Source organism: Accipiter gentilis, chromosome 33 (assembly GCF_929443795.1).
Source record: "Accipiter gentilis chromosome 33, bAccGen1.1, whole genome shotgun sequence".
Lineage (NCBI taxonomy): Eukaryota > Metazoa > Chordata > Aves > Accipitriformes > Accipitridae > Astur > Astur gentilis.
The window spans coordinates 15254532-15277583 of record NC_064912.1 but is presented as its reverse complement, the minus strand read 5'-3'; the positions used below and the strand labels follow the sequence as shown (position 1 = coordinate 15277583).

The 23052-nt window shown below is 49.5% G+C and overlaps 1 protein-coding gene across 3 annotated transcripts; it reads right to left on the bottom strand.

The window, feature by feature from the left end:
- Positions 1-5456: 5456 nt before the first annotated feature.
- On the bottom strand, positions 5457-12900 carry CHST12 (carbohydrate sulfotransferase 12). 3 transcript variants are annotated; one of them, XM_049791601.1, is made up of 3 exons: positions 11188-11403; positions 8667-10197; positions 5457-7165 (listed from the first exon to the last, which is right to left on the bottom strand). In XM_049791601.1, exon 3 carries the CDS (start codon positions 7068-7070, stop codon positions 5811-5813), a length of 1260 nt encoding a protein of 419 aa, XP_049647558.1. In that variant the 5' UTR covers positions 7071-7165; positions 8667-10197; positions 11188-11403; the 3' UTR covers positions 5457-5810. The 3 variants fall into 3 exon arrangements, with proteins under 3 accessions (XP_049647558.1, XP_049647560.1, XP_049647559.1); XM_049791603.1 differs by lacking the exons at positions 8667-10197; positions 11188-11403 and adding an exon at positions 12825-12900; XM_049791602.1 differs by lacking the exons at positions 8667-10197; positions 11188-11403 and adding an exon at positions 12595-12711.
- Positions 12901-23052: the final 10152 nt, after the last annotated feature.

Below are 23052 nucleotides of genomic sequence, written 5' to 3'. Positions count from 1 at the left end.
ACCGTTCCTCCTGGAGACCTCCAAACCTCCTGTGGACACAGCTCACGTCGAAGAAACAAAACGCCCGCAGAAGTCGATTGCTTCGCATTGAACATCACAACAGCTTTCTCGAGGGGCCTCAAGGGTCGGGTTTGCTCCTGAATTCACCAAGTTTCTGGCGATGGCCAGAGCCCCAACCCTTGCACCCCGCTGCTGGCAAACATTGCCCCCCGCTGCTGGCAGGGGCTGCCCTCCGGGCAGAAACAAGGCACAAAAGAGAAGCTGAGACTGTGACCCAAAGCCTCTCGAGGCAAGGAAACAAGGTCTTCAGGTGGGGCAGCTGGTTTTTCTGAGCATTAAAGAGCAGGAAAGGCCCAAGTTCAAAGAGGTGCGAGTCAGGGTGCCCAAACCCACAGCCAGAGGGTTTTGGTGTGGAAACTTCCCTCCCTCCTTGTCGAGGGTCAGGCTGCTAATCTCACACCTCCCTCCCAACAGGAACCAGCCGCTGCAACTTCTCCACTTCTTAAGTATTTTATTTTAAGCCATCTCTGAATGAGTCAAAACCACAAAAAGCAAAGACAAAGCGGGGCCAGGAGGACATCAGGCCACCGCAGCCAGCCCCACAGGAAGGCAACATGGCACGTCAGGACACTTGAGGGGACACTGGTGGTCCTGGACACAGCGGGACAGGGCGAAGAGACGAACGAAAAGAAGCTTCATGTCTTGCAGGGAAAAGGCAGCAGGGCCTGATTCCCAGCTCCAGCAGCGAGCCGGCAGGCAGGAGGAGGGGGGGTCACTCACTTTTTAAGTTTATTCACACCCCCCCACAGTCCAGCCCTTTGCGACCCAAAGGCTGGGCACTACCTGCCACACAGGCTGCACAAATAAAAGCTTTTCTTGAGTGCGACAGCCTGACCGCAGGTTTTGGTTGTGCTTTGCTCAATCGTTTTACAGGGCACCCGGGACAGGAATCGCGGCTGACAGCGGCTGTAAGAGACAGACCCCCGCTGCCGCGGGAGCCAGGCTGGGGGGAGCGGCAGCGGCATTTGTCAGAGCCCAGGAACAGAAAATGGGTTTCAGATGGGCCACTGCGGAGCGGCCACACGGCCCCGGTTCCCCGGCGCCTCGCACAGACACAGCGACTGCAGCGAGAGGCTCGGCCAGCCCTGCCGCCCCGCCAAGCATCGCTGCCGTCCTGGCACGGGGCTCTCCCACAGCACCCACGCCAAACGCTACCCAGCTCCTGCAAGGGCAAACCTCAGCCTCCGCAGTCCAAGCTAGATCACCGGTTTGATTTCAGCGAGGAGGGAGCAGAAGTGCTGCATTATGTCTGCTCCAGACCCAGCACCTCCCGCTCTCCCCATCCAGCCAGGTATCGATGGCTTTATTAAATTCTGCCTTTTTTTTTTCCCCCTTCCTGCCCTTGACTAGAAGGTTTACAAGCAAGACCAGCGTGGGCAAGCCCTTAAATTCAAGCAACACGACTTGCTTGTAAGTCACCACACCCCGCACCCTCCCTGGCATCGTTTCGCACCACAGCCACGCAGCACCCTGCCAAGTCACCGGCTTTCCCCGCAGGCTGCCACGAAGGTCCAGCTTACATAAGAAGGAACAAACTAGCTTTTCTTCGCCACCCTTTCAATGCTGCCATTCATCCCCTGCCCTCCATCCTCTCAGTGCCACCTTGAGGGATGCAAAACATGCAGCCAAAACACTTCATCTCACACGTTATCCCAGGGCAAATTTTTGTTGTCCATCGGTAACGGGTCTACAATTTTGTCCCCCTAAACCACAAGTGAACAAAAGGGTTAAGGCAAAAACTACTGAGATGCAAAGGTACCCATGTGTTAAGGACAGCATACGCTGGCAAAGCCATGTTACTGCTAAAAAGTAAAGAGCTCTGAGACCTGACAGTCCTTCCCTGGAGGAAATAGGGGCTGCAGGGCAAGGTCACACACGTCCCACTGTAGCGGCGAATCCGGTATCAAACAGAAAGGGACCAAACCTGTTCAATGGTTGTGTAAAGACTTTGGCTCCGACGCTGAGCGAGCACTAAATCTGGTCTCAGTTCTACCCGGCTGGAAACATCTTGGTCGCCAAACCCCGGGTTATTTTTGTATCTGTGCCTTGGTTCTGCCTTGTTAGAGACTCCGTGCTGACTTTGGCCAAGTGGTCAGCCCCAGGGAAAAGCAAGCCAGGAGGGGAACAGGACGTCACTTTGAAGGCTGAACGTGAAATGACAAAGCCAGGTTTATTCAGACACAAATAGGCTGCTTCAAAGCATTTCTCCACCCCTTATAAAATCAGTACTAGCATCACAACCATCTACACTCCAGGATTTTTAGCCCCCTTCTGACTTCAGGCCAGCACGGATGTATACTGCCTGCCCTTTCCAATCATTCTGTCATTATTTGTCAAATACCAAATTCCAGCTCCTTTAGGAAACCAGGGAGGAAGGAAGCATGGCTGGTTGAACTCTTTGTCCTTCTCTTCCTCCTCCCCCCTCCTACTTTTACATCATCAGAACAGAGCAAGAAACCCACAAAAAATGCATATTCCTAAAGCCAGAGGCTACGTCCCAGTTCTGGCAACCCAGTGGTCTTACCACAAAGCTCAGCGCAGCCTGGATCCCTTTTGACTTCTTAACAATACATTCGCAGTGGTGGAAGGGTGGGGAAGGAGGGCTTCAAAAGGAAAGAGCAGCAAGGAACAAGCTGTTTTGAACCCAGAAGCTATCCACTGCTCCATCTGAGCTCTACTGCTCCTCCCGGCAAGTGCTTTGAAGCGTGGCAACGGGAAACGAGGAAAGAGCCTACAGCACCCAGCACGTTGGCTGGGTACGTATCTGCAAATTTTAAAATGTCTTGTATGTCAATGAAGGCTGCACTTAAAGGGGTGAAAGAAGTAAAGTATAGAAGACAGACCTCTCAGTGGCCTTACACCATCCATACGTTCTCCTGACTGCAGCTCTTAGGGAGGCTGATGGAGCCATTGGGATGCAGGCAGCCTGCAGGCAGCTCACTGAACCTTGCACACGGGGTGTTTCGGACCTTAGTGGGATGCAGGGCAGTATTAGCACATAATGCTGGAATTTACCCCCTTCACACATTTTTGGATGGGAAGAGAGGAGAGAAGTTGATGTGTTCAAAGTCTCCCCTCTCTAGCCAATGTCCACAAGGGAAATACTGCCATTAAATTACAAGGCAGCCATAAGGAGACGGTACTTTCCCATCACGTGGAGCAGCTGCTGTGCAGGATTTGCAGCCATTTTGCACCTTTTCTGCCAATTGCACGACCAGGACCTTGCTGCCAAAAATGATGGTCACACTCTGCATCCCCTTCCTCCTCTGCTCTGGATGATTGACTGGCAGCTTGTGACCTTGAAAAGATGCTCCTGGGCTCTTGGCTGGGACAAGCCATGGCCATGAATCCCAGGACAACTGCGGTTGAGGAGGCAGCAGCTGGTTTGCAGGGCGAGCTGGTGTCACAGGGGTACACTGGCCAAGCACTGGTCAGAGGGGCAGAAAGAGACAGGACCAGATCAAGAGGTGCAGAGGAAACAGCTGGAAGGAAGTTTGCACAGTTATCTGCGCTACGGTCCCAGCCACCCGCATCTACACATACTAAATATCAATTAAATTTAAATTAAAAGAGAAAAAAATAAACACTTTGTAAAGACAAGAGATGAAAACATCCATGCTGTATCTTTGAAGAGCGAGGTGAACCCCCGCTGAAGAAATGTAAATGTAGCAGGAACCAAGAGACTCCTGGGATTACTCATTACAGGAGACGAGATTTGCAACATCTTTCTGTTTTGCAGCAATTAGCTGGTAACTGGAAAAAAAAATTGAGTAGATCAACATTTTTCTATTATTAGTTTTAAATAATGACTCAGACCAGGCACTTCCTTTTTCCCCAAGCTGTAAAGAGCTAAGCACCACGACCCTGATCGTGGCTTCAGGCTCATTTAAACTGCAAATATCTCTGCAGAAATTAGAGGAGAATGGTGTGAATACAATGAGAAACAAACCCTTTTTTCCAAGCATAACTACTAGCAATTACCTTTCATTTATAGGTTAAAAAGCTTGATACAGTATATTCGCTAGGAAAAGCATGCAATGCCAAGAAGATGTATGTGTACAGAGGTTGGGGAAGCAAGGAGAGAGAGGGGAAAAGTTACGCCTGCTGATGGCCTCGGACAGAAACAGAGTAAAAGGCCAATATAGAGAAGTCTGCCCAAAACAAGGCTGCCTCCCAAGGCCTGACCCTGGACCTTAATCGCTGATATCATCCACAGCCCAGGGAAATAATTAAGCATTTCAACTCTTTTAGAGCTGCCTGCCCAATCTGCTAAGCAGACAGTTTTTGCAAAGCAAATCAGAGAGAAAAAGAGAAGCAGATTCAGCTGACGAGACACAAAAAGTCTCTTTAAAAGCATTAATTTCCCTTGGGAAGCAGCCCACATGCTCCTAGCACAGTGGGCAACCATCACTCCTGCAGCAGGTCCCAGCAAGGCAGATGATTAAATCTGCATCAATCATTTGGTATAAACAGAAAGGCAGGGGATGAGGATGCAGCATCACAAGCAGTAGCTGGCACTCTGAAAACAAACCAACTTTGAGTTCACCTTGACACTTGCTTATTGAAAGAAACCTTTTGGATCTTCTTCTTTCAGGGATAAGCATTGCAGCCCTGCCATGTGCCCTTAAAGCACGCACAGGGATGAGGACATAGCACAGTTCTCAAGGGCCCTGCACTGTACGCAGCAGTGACCAGGCCACGGAGCAGTGTACCACCTCCCCGTTCTGTAACCGGCTGCGATACAGTGACCTGCGTTTCTGCCTAAGCTACCGCAGTGTGAAGCCTGGACGCCAATTTCTGGACAGCACATCCATCCGAGAGCACGCTCTGCCCATCCAGGTTGGGTACAAGAACTTCAAGCACCGTCCTGGAATGGGACACGTCATGGAAGATGCTCCACACTACCAAGGTATACAGGGGCTAAGGAACCCCAGCTTTTTGGAAAGTAGAGTCCCTCCACCCCTTTGCTGAAAAGTGAAACAGTGCAGAGGTACTGCGTTGGCCACCTGCATGTCCTGAAACACCCCATGGGGCTTGGCGTCACTGCTCCCAACCACCATTTCCTTCCTGTGACCCTGGCGTCATGCTCACCAGCTGTGAGCGGCGCACGTCACCGGAGCACCGGTATTCTTCCAGGACTGTTTGGCCGAGTCAGGCACTGACCCATCCCATATGCCTTGAGCCCAGCTCAGAGAGACCACCAGCAGACGAAGGTGGTGAAGGCAACACCGACAAACCCAGCTCCCAGAGAGATGCGAGTGCTCTGCAAACCTCAGATCTCCAAAACAGCAGCCCTGAGACAACACACAGAGGCAGGTGCAAAATTTCTTGGGTTTTTCTTTTACTTTTTTTTTTTTTTATTCCTTCCCTTCCTTTGCCACGACACACACTTCGTATTAAATATCTTAAATATATTAATTTTTAAAAAGTATTAATAAAAAGCTACTGAAGGACACAGCTGGCAGAGTGACCAAGGGCAGCGACCCATTGCAAAACATGGGGACGTTGTAAAAAACAGAAAACCCAGACAACAAATGGTAACAAAAAAACTGGCATTTTTTGCCTATGCACAGCTGGCTGGAATACCCCGGACTCTGGCATTATTGCAAAAATGGAAGGGGAGGCGGTAGAAAAAATATATTCCGTTGTACCAACCTGTGCGGGGAAGGGAATTAAGAGCAAAAATGAGGAGGCTTTAAACATTTTTGGTATTTCAGATGTTCCCTCCCACACCCACCGCCCAATCGCTTCTAGTCTTTAAGCAAGTTTTCTGGCTTGGGGTAGCCAAAGAGTACAAAATCTGCTTCATAAAGCTTGTAGAGCTGCTGCCTCCAAGCCAGGGGGATTTTGGCAAACCAGTTATCTTCCCAGCTGCTGGCAGTCCTGTTCCGGTAGCTGGGGGGGAAGCGAAGCAGCCTGTCCACTTTGAGGAGCTGCAATAGATAAGCAGCATCCTCATCCAGCGTCTCCAGCTTTCCGATGAAATCGTAGTCTATCTGGCACGGATGGCACAGACGGTAAACCTGCCTCCAGTGCTCATTGAAGGGGGCCATCTTCTCTGTCCTGGGATCCAGTAAGTACTGGATGAAGTCAGAAAAGGTGACTTTGAGGCCTGCCCCGAAGGCCTCGCTAACGGAGGTGGGAAGGTTGGTATGGTTGGAGTACAGTTTTAGCATGGGGATGGCAAAACGCCGGTAGAACTCCTCATTCTCCAGCTCAAATTTGCTGCGAAAGGCAGAGATGAGGCGGACAAAAGGGTCTCGTACAAAAAGGAACTTAGTGTACTTCTTTAGCTTGATCTTCATGAGGTGCCGGGAGAACTTCCCATAACGGCGCCAGAATTTGTTGAACGTCAAGTGGGTGCTGGTGTTGTGGACATGTTCCCGGGGGATATCCAGAGGGTTCCGGTATGGGACCCCCTGGTCCAGCAGGCTCTCACTTAACACGATCATCACCCGTTTCCAGTTGGTGCAGGCCACCTTGGGGACATAACAGTAGATGATGCCATGGCGGTCATCCACGATCAGGTGGTTGAGCTCGTAGTTTGGAATGTCATCAAAGGAGCGCTCCTTGGTGGGGAAGGTGAAGCTGGAATTGGCACAAAACTCCCGCAACGTTCTCTGCCTCTCTATCTGCAGTTTCTCTTGGTCCAAACTGTTTCTGTCATTGTGCGTTGACCAGTCATAGCCCCGCACGTTCTCCTCCAGGTTGCTCACCGCAGGCTTGCCGGAGCCCTGGACGAGTACCTGCTCTGTCTTTCGGGGGCTAGAGTTATTCTGTTTCAGGTTCGAACTAAGCAGCTTTGCCAAAAATTCATCCACGTCTGGCAAGGCTTCCCAGTCTTCGCCTGCCGTGATACCAGGGATGGCTCCTGGGGAATGAGGCCTGGAGAAGGACGTATGCAGGTAGAAGTGAGCCGTTCCCACGTTGTCCCAGTACACAATGATCAGGAGGATCATGAAGATGGAGACCAGCACCACAGAGAGACGGAGGAGCCGTGCTTTGGTCATCCTGACACCTACTGTGACAGCTGGCTTTCACCTGGATTCACCTCCGGCTTGCAGAGTGAGGCTTGGGATCCAGCATGGTGCTGCAGACCAGGAGCCTGGAAATGTACCAGAAAAAAAGTTAGTCGAACCCTTAATAACTCTGGTTTGGAGAGAATGACCTTGCACAATCAAGACTCGCCACGGGGCTGACCATCCATTTCCGCATGCGGAGAGCCAGGTTAGTCTGAGGTACCCATAGAAACTACGCGGAGAAGAGCTGACTGGCCAAAAGGAGGCATAAAGTCTTGCAATTTTACCAGTTTTCATAGCAAGCATGGGGGTTTTCTTACCAATCTCAAGCTTCTAGAGTCATGTGATTTCAAGGGAAGCTCCATTTTCATTTAAAAAAATAAATACAAAGATTTCAGGCCTAGAGTTTACAGAGCGAAGTTCGAGGGTATTAAAAAAAAATGCAACTATATACAGAAAGTACATAGAGCCAACTACCTTTCACAGACCTCCTTGATTTTTAAACCTATCTAACACAACAGGAAGAGAGGGCTCAATCCACGATTTTAGCTTGTGGTATCACACTGTGGTCTCATCTCCCCATGAAGATGTTCTGTACCACTGTGCTGAAAACAAAGACCTTATCGGAGTTATAAATATATAGTTGAAGATGCCGTTGCCTCAGTGGCTAAAGCAAGCCTCTGCTGAGAGAACATCACTGATCCGAATGCACCATCTTACCTAATCTGTGCGAAGTCACCTCCACAACCCTTCTTGATAGCTACTTCATTTTGTCAAGAACAGAGATTAGACAAACAGTTTTCCTACAAAACCCCCCAAGTGGATGTAGCCCTGATAAGAGCCACACATCAAGAAAAATTTAAACAAATGACTACTTCTAACTCAACCAGTTCTGAGATTAAGGATGCTCTGGTAAATCTTTGTCCATGTCCGGACTCTATTGAGTCAGGATATCTTTTCCTGGTTTAACGTAATTTATATTTCTATCACACTCATCCCTAACAACTCTTGATCACCAAAGGCAGGCGAGAAATCACTGTTAAAAGGGCAGCTCAGAATATCTTTTCTGGAGGGTGCACCAGGTTTGTTTTTTTTACCTCAACCAGTCCCATCTTTTCACTGCTACCTCCTTCCCTGCTGACTCCGAGCCCCCTTCCACCAGCAAGCTCCTCAAAAGTGATGTCTCCCCACCCTGATGCATCTTTTCTGGTCTAAAGTTCCACGCAGAGGCAGGCTGGCAAACCAGCCTTGCTCTCTCCCCAGGAGATCAAGGAGCCAGTGCCTACAGCCAGGGAAGAACATAGTAAAGTGAGGAGCAGCTATCTGATATTTTGAGAATGAAACCTAAGTTTGCTGTTTTACAGTCTCTCTCTGCAAGGTTTAACATCAAAAGACAAGCAAAATGTAGTCACTCCAACCTCCTCCTCCCTCCAAACGCAGTCCAGCCCCTGATTATAAAGGCAGAACATCAGCTACAGATAGAAAACAAGAGCAGCCCTTTCTGCAGACATCCCCATTCTTTATCCCTGTTTTTAAACACAACCATATAATCGAGAAATCTCCAAATGGTATCATTTATTGTGATACCTCTGACCATCGCTCTCATTAGAGTCTCAAGCAGTGCCTGGGTCTTCCCTGGATGCTTCGTGACTTCAGAACAAACCCTGCAAACACCAGCTCTGAAAACAAAACCACTTCAGGGCAAGGTGCCCTGAAAAGCTTTTCAAAACGAAGACTGGGTCTCTCTTCCTCTGGAAACACAGAGGTTGCTCCCCAACCAGTTCACACGCCACCCTTAAACGGCACCAACCCCACCCTGGACAGGGATGCAAAGAACCTGAGAATCCAGATATGCAAAAGTGCTGAGCTCTGTCATGCCCGGGGGAGGGGGGGGGTGTGTGTGCAGAAAATGCTCAGAGCCTTTGAAGCTCACAGCAGCCTTGCATTGAAAGACTTGTCTAAAGAGCCATCAAGCATGGCTGTGCTTGTGCCTCAGGGATGCCAGATTTTAACAAAGTCCTGGTTTCAAACACTAGACTAAAAGCATTAGACCAGAATTTAGTAACAAACAGGAAGAATACCGGATATGGTTACATATCGAAGTATTAGCTCAGCTTAATGTCCCAAAAGACATAAAATGCAGAACTGAAGGTTTAGGGTTTTTTCCACCCTGGTGTATTTATTTACACTTCAGAAGCAGGGACAGCCAGAAATTCAGTGTAGCTGTAGCCTAACACATGGCTTTGAATTGCAACACCAAACACCGTGTTTCCTGGAGCCCGGCTCTTATTCTGTGTGTGAAGAGAAGCTGGAGGAACTGCAGACGTAACACTTTGCACTCTGCGGAGCAAGAAGTAGGTATTACTCAGCAGTAATTCTCTACGTTTAGCTAGTCAAGGTTGAGGATGGAGCAGATCTAAGAAGAAACACCCAGAGAGATGAGCACAGAGTTAAAGAAGGGGCAAATTACATATGTGCGTCAGCACTTCAGGCCAAGCATCTCAGTCCAACAGCAGAAGATAATGGAGTGACGCTGCCAAGCCTACTGCTTGGCACACGTCAGGGTTTGCGTTTTGCCTGAATCTGTTCTTGCTTTTGAGCCGGTTAGCTGTTCACGGCAGGGACTGCTTCCTATTCTGGATGAATAGGGTGCCCACTGCGCACATAATCCCTAGCACACTGGGTTTCCAACGCTGCTTGAGACCTTTAGGCTGGCTGGAATGCAGCAAGCCCAGAAAGCTGCACGGAGCATCCCTTTCTGCCATGCCTGTACCCAGCAGCTTCCACAGCTTCAGGCAGTGCAGCAGCCTGCTAGCATTTCTGCAAAGCTGTCCCACCCTGGCACGGACAGATCACCCTCTCAGCAGCAGCGACAGAAGCAAACGAGACGCTGTGTGTGGCACACGCATTCCTCGGGCAAACGGAAGGAGGGCTCTTCGTCAAAGCCACCACCATAATGTAGCTTTACCAAGTGCACCCCAAGGGCTCGAGCCTGCTTTCCAGGACACAGCACGCAGGCCCGCCAGAGCATTTGGCTTTTCCAAGACACACAGCAGCAAGCAGCACAGAATCGAAATGACTCCACTTCTGTTAACTCTATCAGTGCTAGAGAGGAACCCTGGAAAAGAGCAATAACACAGCTTAATTCCCCCTCATGAGAAAAACACTGCAGAAAACAGTTACTCTATTGACTATGGTACATCCTCTTCCTGAGCACTTCATAAAAGATGCCAGACTGAAAGCACAAATTACAGGTCTCTGTGCACATCAGAGGGAATGCGCCTCCATCCTCCTCTTGCCAGAATCAAAAGGAAAAGCCTCCAAGAGGAGCCAAGAATTTACATTCAAGTTTAACCCAAAGTCACCAGCCAACAAGAGCATGCACCAGGATCCACACAAAGCTGCTTCTGTGACATGACGCTGGCAAACCGGGAAACAGACCAAGTGCTATAATCATCCTACAGAGTCCCCCGAGCAGCCATCCCGTGATCATCTCCAACCTGAACCTGGCAAACCAAGGACTCTTCTCCCCATCCCAGGCCCGAGAAAGACACCAAAGTCCAAGGTCACTGGACCCATCCTCTCCTATCAGAAGCTGCCATGTCAAATAACCACCTCTGAAACGCTCATTTAAAAACAGAAAGGGGGGATGTGTCCCCAGCGCTTTTATTGCAAAACCTATTGCAGATGCAACTCCTCAACAATTTGGAAACCTTATTTGCACTTCACAGCCTGACTGTAACTGTTTGTTCTCAGGGCAAACAGCAGCTCAAGTAATTCCTGTCTCTTCCTCTCCTCTTGGCTTTGTATGACAACTACCTTCTCTCACAGCCTGTCTTTGCAAAAGAAAGTTACCCCAGCTCACTTACAGGAGCAGTAAGGCCTACAGAAAATAAAGGAGCTTCCATGTGGGTATGTACCGGAGACAGGGGACAATAACCCCTCTCTGTGAACAGCAATGGTTTAGAAGGGACTGTGCCTCCAAGGACCTGGGTGCAGATTCTACCCTTTCTTGCTTTGTGTTTCCCCAGGCTTGTCCCTCTCCCATTGCTCCTAACTCCCCACGGGGAAGCGCAAGGCACAGGTCAGGCACTAAGCACCAGCTCACCTCCACCAGTGCCCGCTCGTTCTAACAGGAGAAGATACGGGATTTCAGGTAGCTCACTTGAGCTCTGCCTGCTTCTGAAGATAGAAAGAGGTGGAATGAGAACTTTTAAAAACATACAAAACCCCCAAATTCAAATGGATACTTTCCTGTGGGGCACCTGCATTCACCAGCACTCACTTACCCATGCAGCCTTCTTTACCCACCTATCCTGGTATGCACCTGCTACCAGTTACGCCTAGGGAATAGGCAGGCTCTAGAGAAGCAGCACCAGTTTAACCTCCTGCAGGTGCAGGAGAAGGAGCGCCCATCAGCCAAAGCAGATGGACGCTGTACCAATAACCAGAAACCAATTTCACACGCTCGGCCATCACTCAATAAACCGCTTCTCCTCAGCTTTCCAAAAATCTAGCACCTTTTGCAGAGCAGGGAAGTTTTAACCCATGTAATGACATCAGCGGTTACATTAGTATAAATGCACAGTGTAAGCAAAAAATTAGAGCTTGCATTGCACATTTTACCGCAACTCCGCATATATATGCTAGAGACCAGCAAAAGAACATCCTAATCTATGTAGCTATGCCAGCGCCTTCCCTCCCGTCGCTGCCACAAAGCCTGGTTTGTACAGGCTTGGCAGTGCCAGTCGCCTCCTTTTTAATATCCATACTTGGAAGTTGTCTCGATAACCATATTTCTAAGATTTCCAGGAGGAAATCCCAAAACGCAGCACACCCTGTTCATTCATTACCTTTATTGCAAACTTCAAGCACACCCATCATTCCTGGCCTTACAAACACAGGAAGAGCCCCGGTGAGTCTCGGTGCTGACAGCCCGGGCCAACAAATCCCTGGAATATTTGTTGTATGTCAGCGCAGGGGCCAGAAACCAGACCCTGCCGCTCGCGCCGCCTGCGTTTGCCTTACAAACACCTGATTTAAGCACAGTTTTCTGCTGTACGTAGCTCAGCCCCGTGCTGAAGTTTCGTGCGTGAAGTCCAAGCGGGATTAATCACGTTAACGGCCGTCTCTGCGAAGCGACGTGAAAAGCCCGTGCTCTACCGTCGACAGAAACGCTCCGCCGTCGGAGGAAGATGTTTCCAGGGTTTGCTTTCGCAGCCGCTCGGACCGCAAGACGCTCCTGAGTCCAGAAGCAAGGCGGACTGCAGAACACCGCAAGAACGAACACGAGCGGGCTGTCCTCAAACCTCAGGCCCAGCACCGGCGGCATGAGCAGGGGGAAAAGCCAGCGTTTCACGGTTCGGAGCAGAGGAGCCACCCCACAGACCCAACTCGCCTCCTCCCCGTCCCCGCCGAGGCGTGAGGGTGGGCAACGCTGCCCGGCTCACCACACGACGCCCCGGGGATCCCGATGGAGCCGTCCCCGCCGAACCGGCCAGCCCTTCTCCCTTACCTGGCTGCGGCCGCCCCGGGGAGAGCTCAGAAGGGATGCCGTGCCCCGGCTGCGGCTGATAACCGGGAGCTTCCCCGGTCCCAGCCCCGGCACACACACACACACTCACTCTCCCCCCCGCCCGCCTCAGCCGCCTCCCAACCCGTCCCCTCAGGCGCCGAGCCCCGGGCCCTGCCCTGCCCGCGGGCACAGGCCGTCCCCACCCCGCCGTGGGGCGGCTCCGCGCTCACCTCCCGCCCGGCCAGCGGAGCCTTCCTCCTCCTCCTCCTCCTCCTTCTCCTCCTCCTCCTCCTGCCCGTCCCCGTCCCGCCGCTACCCGGGGGCCGCCGCCTCTCGCGAGACGCCGGGCACGGGGGGTCCCCGCGGGGCCGCGGCGCAGGCGCCGCTCCGCCCGCCGGCGGGAGGCCCCGGCCCGCCCTGCCCCGCGCCTTCACCCGCGGCCTGGAGGCGGCGGCTCCCAACCCCGGGGAACCCGGGCCCTGAAAGGGAGTAGGGGGGCGGCTCGGGGGGGCGGTCGGCCGGCCTGACCGGAGAGCCCGCCTGGGGGGAGCGGAGGGGCTGCCCCGGCACCGGCTCCGGCTCCCCGGTCCGTTCCCACAGCGGGAGCGCTGTGGAGAACCAAGGGTAGCGAAGCGCCGAACGAGCCGCTCTCTTCAGGGCTCTCTGAAAGGGGGCCGCGCTGCCAAACCCTCCTCTTTCGAGCGATCGCGCGAGGGGATTTTAACCCAAACCTCGTTTTTTAATTCGTTACGGGTTGCGCGGAGGGCTCGGTATTTAATTTCCCTGCAGGCTGGGGGGGGGGCTCAGGGGCTGCAGAGGTTAAGACCCCCCGCCCCCCTGCAGCCCCTGCCCCAGGGACAGGACGAGGAGGCAGCGATGGACGCGGTGGCAGCAGTCCTCGTCCCGAGGTGGATGCGGCATCCCGAGACTTGACATCGCTGCTTGCTGGAGCTCGCGGTTAGATGTAGGCAGTTTCAAGCTGTTTTGTGGAAAAAAAAAAACCCCAGCCTCTTGGGTTCTAGTATGAGGAGCAAAGCGTAGATCACTGGGTACGGTAAGGCTAGAAAGCGCGGCTTGAAAAGCCCAGAAGAGCTTAAGCTCCCTTTGCGACTCTTGTGGTTGAGAAGAATCAAATCAAAAAGCCCTTAGCCCAGCACTCAAAATGAGCACGGTCCCACTTTGCGCAGGAGATGAGCTGCAGCCTCACCTCCAGCAATTGCCAAAGCTACAAAAGATAATTTACAGATTCCACCTCCAAGGTCTCCATCCCCAACTATAAATTAACAGGCTTAAAACGCAGGTTTTACAAACGGGGAGATTAGCACATCACGCAGCTCCGTACTCTTCACAACAGTCATGGCAAATTACCAAACTCTTTGTTACACAACCTCCCTTCAGAGAGACAGCCTCAAACCAATGCCTTCGGCTCAAATGTCCCGCTCTTTGTGTGAAATAATAGCCCTGAATGCTACAACTTTTCATGGGGATTCAGCCCAAAGGTATTTGGTGCAGATGTATATGCTTGGAAAACTCCACTTTCCCTCACTTTTGGTCCTTCAGTGTTTGCAGGTCACATGAGGTCTTGTAAGTACAGGCTTGGCTCAAGACCTGCTGGCACAGGTTTGTTTTACACACAGTCTGTGCTTATTTTGTCTGTGTGTCCTTTTTTTATATCTTTGTTTATCTGAAAGAGTCAGCCCAGGGGAACAAGTGTTCCTGACCTGTTTCGCCATCGCACCTCTTCCTGCATCTTTGTTTCATAAGGAATGTCGGCTGCTTTCTATACCAGCTTATGCACTTGCATTGCATCCCTGCTTCAGGGGTTTAAGGCATTTTATAAATACAAGTAATCTAAGCTTCCTCATCCCTGGAGTGAGCTACCCCTCATCTTCCTGACAGATAGCGGAGCAAGAGGCATAGAGGAATGGGGAGTGTGTGCAGTGTCACGCAGCAAGTCAGAAAGAGCATGTAGGAGAATTCCTTACAAATGCTGCAGCTGCAAAAAAAGATGCTTCATCCATCTGAAAAATGCACAAACCAACCGGATTGTCATCTCGGATACTTTGGCAGACCTAGGAGGGAAGCCACTCCTGTTTGGGGCATGGAGTCACTATTTATTCAGTGCAAGGACCAGCACCGTTTTATTTGCAGCATATTCAAAACGCAGGGAAAATACTTTTAAAAGCCCCTTACGGAAAAGGCTGCTGGCTGGAGATGTTTGTTCCAAAAAGAAAAACACAGTCCCGTGGTTTACCTCCAGGCTAGCTTTTATCAGGGTCTTCACCTATCACCATGCTGCTTCTCCCGGCTGCAGTCAGATCTGAAATGCTCTGTAGATGGAAAAGAGCTTAGAGCAATCTCTGACGGCTCTCACAGCCAAACATCTGCTCACCCAAACAGCATTCCAGGCGTGCGTTACACCTCCCAGCTTCACAGCAACACACAGGGACAGCAGGGAAGAATGGGGAAACTATTTCTCAGGCATTTACATTTGGTTTTAATAGTCAGGGAGCCTTTTGGATGCATGGGTGGTATCCACACTTTTGCCCCAGGAAAAAGGCGGCTTGGGCTCCATGCTGACATCTTCTGGGAGGAGAACACTGCTGGGAAAATGAGGTTTTCCTCTTTTCTTGGACTCTGTTAACAACCTACTTGTCTTAAACTGCAGCTAAAAGCTAGAGCGCACAGTACAGAGGAAAGACTTGCGGTAGGGATATAGGAAAAAGTAATCTACAATGTATAGGGTCCCTCTCCCCCCTGCTAGCCTTCCCTCTGCTTTTCAGCATGACAACACAGAAGCTAAAATACTGAATCCACTTCCCAGACTTTCAGCAGCCTTGAAATTGCAATCCCTTGGAGCCACAGAGAGTCCTGCTCCCCCAGTGACTTCTACTTAGTCTTCGGCTGGTTCCCCAGGTGGGCGACTGACTCCTGCTTTTGCCGACTGCTGGCACCATCTGCGGGCCCTGCAAGTGAGGGAAGATGAAGTACCTGGTCAAGTTTCTCAGAATTCCATTTGAGTTTCATTGCCAGTCAAAATGGGGAAGAGACAAATTGCCACGAGCTATGGAGAGGAATGTTTGGCAAAGGCCCTGGGATCTGCACATCGTTGCCTTAAGAAAATCCCAAGGTGGCACTTTCTGTGGAAGCAGTATGTTGTCACACGGCTAACTCAGATTAAACTTTGTACTTCACATATGCGTTAGGCTAGGGTTATGAACACCTCTGAAAATGTTCTTTTCTCTTCCTAAGAGGTTATTTTTGGCTAAGAGGGAGATGGAGTGTAACTCATTCTGGAACATTGCCCATGTCATCTGTTGCAAAAAAAAAAAAAAAAAAAAGTCTTAAAAGTTGGCTGTAAAACCCCTACCCATGTGACAGCTTTCCCAACTGGACCATTTGTATTGCATTTACAACTCTTTATGTTCAGACTGCAACAGAGCAAGTGCTGAAGAATACAGTAATGCCTCCTGAGCCAGCCAACCTGATATTTTATGTACTCACCCTTGACTTGCTTCTGTAGGACCCGTCCTTTGACACGATCAGTGTTGCTCTGCTGGATGGTGCTTGCAGGAGCATTGTCTTTTGGCAGCATCTCTAGTGGAGTCCCCTCTATCAAAGGCAGGGAGAGCTTCATTAAAAACAGTGAGAGCAGAGCACAGTTTAAAAACATTTTGCAATGCATGAGTTACTAATAGCTAGCCAAAATAAATTATAGCATCGTAAATCAAAAGTTAACCATTTTTTAGTAACAAAAAAAAGGTAAGAAAAACTAATTAGCATCAGTAAGCACCTCTTGCCAGAATGGGGAAGGATTCTGGCTACATTTCAATAGGATTTGGGTTTCCAGTTCCCCTAACCTCATCCTGGCTTTGTGTGTCTGCACAAAGAAAAATAACTGAAGCTGACAGATGGTCAGTGCAGCCTGTCAGGTCTTGGTCTCCTTTCTGAGGCTTGGTTTGGATGTGAAACTGCCTGGATGACGAGACCGAGATCAGCAACCTGTTGCACGTGAACCCAGCTGAACACTAATTCCCCCCCCTAGATTACAGAGGCATAGTTGAGGCAGTGGTCTGCAAAGGATATGCTTTCTTACCCATCGAAAGCTACTTAGACCATATAAAAAAATGAAGATCAGATTACTAATAGTTCTGACCATTAGCCTTTACTCTGGCTTATTTCTCACATGACAATCCATCTTTTCCAACAGAGCTGATGCAGGATGTCACCAGCGGCTCTTTGGCCCCTACCTGAATGGTGGCTGATAGGAACCTTGACCTTTGCGGCAATGGATATGCTACTTGCAGCTTTTGACTGATGGAAGAGTCTAGCTTGGCACAGGTGGTTCTCACAAGCTTTGTCTGTATTGGGGCTTGAAGGAGTCCGAGGCTTAGCTTTTGAGGTCTGAAACACACCAAGTTGAGTTAACCTCAGTGGTGATGTCTCTCACCTCTGTTGCCACGTTGTACCAAAAAGTTTCCTTTCACACCTGACTTTGGCTTATCTTGGTGTTTAGGCAGGAGGTCAAGGACATTATAGAAGAATAAAGATATTTAACTTATTTCCTCAAGCAGCTTGTGTCACAACCCAACCAGCATGCTACCCTGGGTAGTGTGGGAGGTCACGGGAAGCTTGAAATCCCTCCGAGAAATGACGCCAAACAACCAATCAAATTGTTTATTGAGCACAAACATAAACAAAACCGAAACAATCGTGTGATAACTCAAGAAACTGCTGTCTGCCTAGCAAGTAACAAAATTGAAGGGAAAGGTGAGGGGAGAATTTTACCCAATTTTACCAAAATGATTAAACATGAAACTTGAACTCTATGGATGAAGTATTCAGATGACTAACAACATCAAACTATATACACAAGTGAGGTAAATGCGGCGAGAAAGAGCCAGATAAGGTGCTGGCCACAAAAAGCAAAGGAAGAGCAAGGTAGAAGAGAGAGAGACGGAGACAGAAGGTATCACCATCCTAGGATCCAGCAATGTCCCGTTGGTCCTGTTGATTGCCGGTGTCCTGGTGATGGGGGCATCTCCCACCCTTGTTGGTATCTTGATGGTGAGGGTCTCCACGCTTCTCGGCTGGATGGTGGGGGTCTCCCTTGTCGTGGTTCAACCCCAGCCAGCAACTAAGCACCACGCAGCCGCTCACTCACTTTCCCCACCCCCAGTGTGATGGGGGAGAAAATTGGGGAAAGAAGTAAAACTTGTGGGTTGAGATATGAATGGTTTCATAGAACAGAAAAGAAGAAACTAATAATGACAATGATAACACTAATAAAATGACAACAGCAATAATAAAAGGATTGGAATGTACAAATGCAATTGCTCACCACCCACTGACCGACACCCAGCTAGTCCCCGAGCGGCGATCCCCTACCCCTACTCCTCCTCAGTTTCTATACCAGATGTGGCATCACACGGTATGGAATACCCCGTTGGCCAGTTTGGGTCAGCTGCCCTGGGTCTGTCCTGTGCCAACTTCTTGTGCCCCTCCAGCTTTCTCACCGGCTGGGCTTGAGAAGCTGAAAAATCCTTGACTTTAGTCTAAACACTACTGAGCAACAACTGAAAACATCAGCGTTATCAACAGTCTTCGCATATTGAACTCAAAACATAGCACCGTACCAGCTACTAGGAAGACAGTTAACTCTATCCCAGCTGAAACCAGGACACCCTGCATGTCAGCCTGGTGGTGGAGGTCTCCAGTCCAACGCGCATGTCTCTGCGACTACCCGCTGAACCTTTGTTGCGCCTGTGCTGGAGAGATTGCGAGAGATTGCGAGAGATTGCACCAGGCTGTGGGCATTGTTGTTGGGGTACAGGTAAACTGCAGGGCTCTGCTCTGTCCTTGTGGTTTCCTTCATGCCAAGAAATGTTTATACAGTCTCGTGGTTTCCTCAGTACCAAAAAATGCTTAAGACAAATGTCTGACATCTGTCCCTTACAGCTTGTACTATGTTTCTCTTACTGTACTTAAAAACCACCCTAGCTCCACTGGATCCATGCCTTCTGCTCAACCCATTCCTGTTAGAAACACAAAGGACTTACCCTGTGGAAGTTTGGTTCAAGAGAGAGAGAGATCTTTTCTTTCTGGCTGTCCTCTCAGCAGGCATCTCCTGGTCTTTCCTTTTCTTCAGCACTCCCCTGGCTGGGGAGTACAGCAAACTCCCGATACTTGCACTGTCTCTTGTCTGACAATCTGGGATGGAATTGGCCTCTAGACACTTCAGCTCAGGCATATCCTCCTCAGAGAAGTGGGCTGAGGAGTCTTCACTCCCAAGGTCTCTGTGTTGGGGTCTGGAATGGCGACTGGCTGCAATGAGGGAGAAGCTTTTGGTGTTGGCAGCAACTTCCTTCAAGGTCTCCAGACTCAGTGGAACAGCAGCGATGTCTGCGGGTGACTTTTTCCCATGCAAGTCTAGAGGGGTGGGGGAACGTAGTCTGGGAATCATCTTTCCTGCAGAAACACCTGTTGGTTTCTGCTAAAAATCAAAGCAATTGCAACATAATCTGCTTTTCATTCAAAGCTTTTATACTTTTCCCCTTCAAAGCATTTTTAAACATTTGGAAGACACTAAATTTCAGCTGAAATGCTGTTATAACAACTTCTATGTATAGAGAAGCAAAGGCAAAGCTTTTTGACTGTGTAGGTCCCATATAGAGCCATGGCTACAAAATAAGTCAGTTGGTGAGCAAGAAACTGATGAGCTCCTAAATCTCCCTCCTGTTCCAGGGTGCTGAGTGAAATCAGTTTCACCAGATACTCATCAAATCAGGGCCCAGCAGATGAATTAATGCTATAAAAGGAGGCGATCATCCTGGACAATACAGGTCCCCTCACACCAGATTGCATGCTGCATCTCTATTTACAACTCCCATCGCTCCACTGGACACACTGGAGACTGGGTGATTCACACGAGGGAGAGCCTGAATTGGAGGTGGCAGCTAAGCCTTGGCCTCATAAGTAAATCCCAGGCTTTAAACCCAAGGCCAGTGCTCTAGGAGTGATTTTATTGCCTGCCAAGGTTTACCTTCCTCACATACAGTAGATTTAGCTGCTGTGCATGTTCTGTCATCACAAGAGGAAGGTGTTATCCATGATAAATGTGCCTTGACTTACAGTTTCTGCCATACTGACCTGCTGAACTGGTCTTTTTTGCAAACTAGAGAAAGTTGGGCTGAGATGGGTATCCAGAGACCTCTCCTTCCTACAGGGTGTCATTTCAGATGATCTGCAGCTGCCGCTGTGAAAAGAATATGCCAGGAGGTTAATAGATGAAAGCACAGGCCCTTTATCAACAGAGAGAGATGAAACAGGTCTAGATGCGAGCTCTCAAGCTGCGGGGAAAGCCAGAAGCCTGGTAAACCTGGTAATAAAGAACACAGCAAGGAAAGACTTCAGGATTCATGAAGGAGATTTTGTCCCCTGATCCTCACAAACTTTGCTACTTTATTTGGTCTTAATGCTTGGCAGTCAACAGAAGCAGACCTAAGCATATCCCATAGCCCTCTCTGTAGAGAAGGTTCCTGCTAAAATACGGAGCTACTTTGCAAGAGCAGTATACCAGGAAACTCTTTTCTAACAGATTCCAGTTTCTAGAGGTTCTTCCAGTTTGATATCTCCCAGCTTTGGGGACTTAGCTGGGAACTGCCAGGTCCCCATGCCCTAGAGAATAAGTCTAATAATGAGAAAGATTCACATTACCTGTCTGACTCAAGGGTGGTGGAGGGAATATCCTTCATGTTCCCAGGTAGACCCCTTCTGGCTTCATCATTATTAGGATCTAGATGCTGCCTTACATCCAGAGAAGGGCTGTTGTGGGGCTGCAGGAAGAGGGAAGAATGAGATCCTCAGAAGGTTTTTCTCACTGTAAAGCCCCTCCTCTAGCCCTGGCTCCCAGTCTGCGGTCACAAAGACACTCTTGGTACCTCACGTGGTTTTCCATAGTTCCAGCCGCCTGCTATTTGCTTCCCTCCTGTGGAAGGGCACCCAGAGCAGTTTAATCTCTCATATAACAACATGACTAGCATTAACGTTTATTATTCAAAATGAAACCCAACTCCTTCCCCCAGTCATTCTAGGCAATCAAAATAAACAGGAGACGCTGCTGCTTGGACCCCCTGCTGAAGACTGGCAATTTCCTGGCAGCCCCTTACTGTCTCAGAACACACACAAGTTTTCCAAAGGCAAAGGGGCCAGCAGCATCTTTCCTTTCTTGCAGGAAAGACCCAAGGACCTCAGTAACAACTGTGCCATGAGCGAACAGAGGCCTCCAGATAAGATAGTCTCCTTCAGCAGTCACTACAAGAGTTGCATGTTTGGCCATCTAACCTTTGCTTTTCTGTTTGCCACCAAGCCAGTTATCTCTCTCAAATCTGACACAACAGCAACTGGGAAGATGAATACGCTGACTCATGCACAGCACTGCCCGGGTCCTTTACTGTTGCTAAAAGCCTTATTAATTCTCCGAGTCAAAGGGAAGGAGGGAAGGAGAGTGGAACTCCAGAGACAACATGTTCATAAAACAAAGCTCTGTACAGCTCCTGACTGGCACCAGGACCCAGCCAGGCTTTGGGGGTGTGTGAATCTATGGCCATAACACGAAATCATGGGACAGCGTGGATTCCCCAGCACAAGGGTCTGCTCTGCCTTACCCTGAGCATGCTGGACATCACTGAATGTAGAAGAGGCAGGTTCAGTGTCCTCTCCTCCAACTCAGAGAGATGCAAGTGGTGTAACCTCTCCAGTGTCTCTGGGACAGGAATGTTCTGGGCTGGAGCAGAGATGGGGAGGAAGGGTTCTAGAGAAATAGCTGAGAACTGTGGTGTCATGACATCCAAGACAAGGTTTTTCTGGGTGGATTGTTCTCCATTTGCCATCAGAAAACAAAGCTTGGAGATAATGACAGAGCAGGAGAAAAGGTGCTGCTTTACCTTTTATCAGCATCTGCTGCCGCCGAATCATTTCTTCGCAGAGTAGCATGTGCTGCTGCAGTTGCTGGATCACAAAATCCTTCCGGCACAATAGATTCTCCTTGTACAGTGTATTTGCCTGCAGCTCTGTGTTGCCAAGCTCAAGCTCATGGGCTCTGCAGAGGAGCCTTAGTACCTCCTGCTGATCTTCACTGGTGATTTGTCTGGGGAAAATCTCTGTTTGGGAAGCTTTTTCCTCAGCATTTGCTAACTGCTGCTCCAGCTCTGTCTGAAAAAGATAGATAGGGGTTTTTCAAGGCAGCTTAGCTTCTTGGGATAACAAAAGCATCTGAGCAATTCTCTGCTGTGTCCTTCATGCTGAGATTAAAGTAACATCTACAAAAAGTATTTTTCTTATTCTACTAGCAGCCACCATGTTTCAGTCATGGCATATATATCCAGATGCACATTCTTTGCCTAGAGGAACTCACAAACGTTAATGTTAGCTACCAAAAAAAAAAAAAAAAAAATCACCAAAAGCGATTACCAAAACATTGAAGAACCAGTGAGTGACAAACCTTCAAAATGTCCCTGAAAGGGGAAGTGGGAAGAATTAGCTCACTTATGGGTGCGCAAGCCCAGTGGGTCCTTTTCCCTCATCCTAAAAAGCACAGGGACAGAGGCAGGATACAAACATCAATGTTCCCATGCTGCTTCCTTCAGCAGCCCAAAGTATTTAGGAGTCCAGCTGCAATGCAGGTGCCACACTGCTTTTGCAGTGCTAGCCCAAAAGCACAGGAACCTCTCTGAGTTACGCTGCTGCCGTCCTGCCCCCCAGCACCCACCAGGCAGAGGTCAGACTTGGGACCATGAGGGCATCTTCACCTCCTCACCGTTCTGTGCTGTTCTGCCAGCAGCAGGTCGATCTCTTCTCTTGCTACTGTAACTTCATGAGGTTCAGGTGAATCTATGGTATCTGCTTCCCTGTCTTTCTCCTCTGTGTTTTCATCTTTCTCCTCCATTGCTAGCTTGTCATACTTGGATGCACCCTGAGCCTTCTCTCATTCCCAGCTGCCAGCAAAAAAAGAAAGGAACTTCTGGGGCCTGGTGACATAACTCTAATGATGCATGCATAGTCCTTCATTGTATCTGTCCAACTTCTTGCATGGCAGCAGCGGAGCTAATTAGTCCAAGCCGCTCTGGAGCTGGACAAACCATGCGCAAGAGCACAATTAGCTTCCTCCCACTTGGAAATTTATAAGACAGGCCTCCTATGTGATCTTTCCATGGCAAGGAGAACAGTGCTTTTCCCCATTCTCATAACAAGTTGTTACCAATTCCCAGATACTTGTTGAAGACCTTTAATGTCCTGAAGACTGTTTTAACTACAAATGACCCAAATCCTAAGGGACTATAAAATTTACAGAGGCATTAAGTGGGTGACTAGCGATAATGAGAGGGAACTGACACCTGCTTATAGTTTATCCAGAAGAAAGGGATGCTGCTGCTTTCTCTGACATGAAATTATGCCCAG

What these genes read in the sequence shown, in the direction of transcription:
- CHST12 (XM_049791603.1), bottom strand. Translation starts at nt 7,070, where the DNA reads ATGACCAAAGCACGGCTCCTCCGTCTCTCTGTGGTGCTGGTCTCCATC.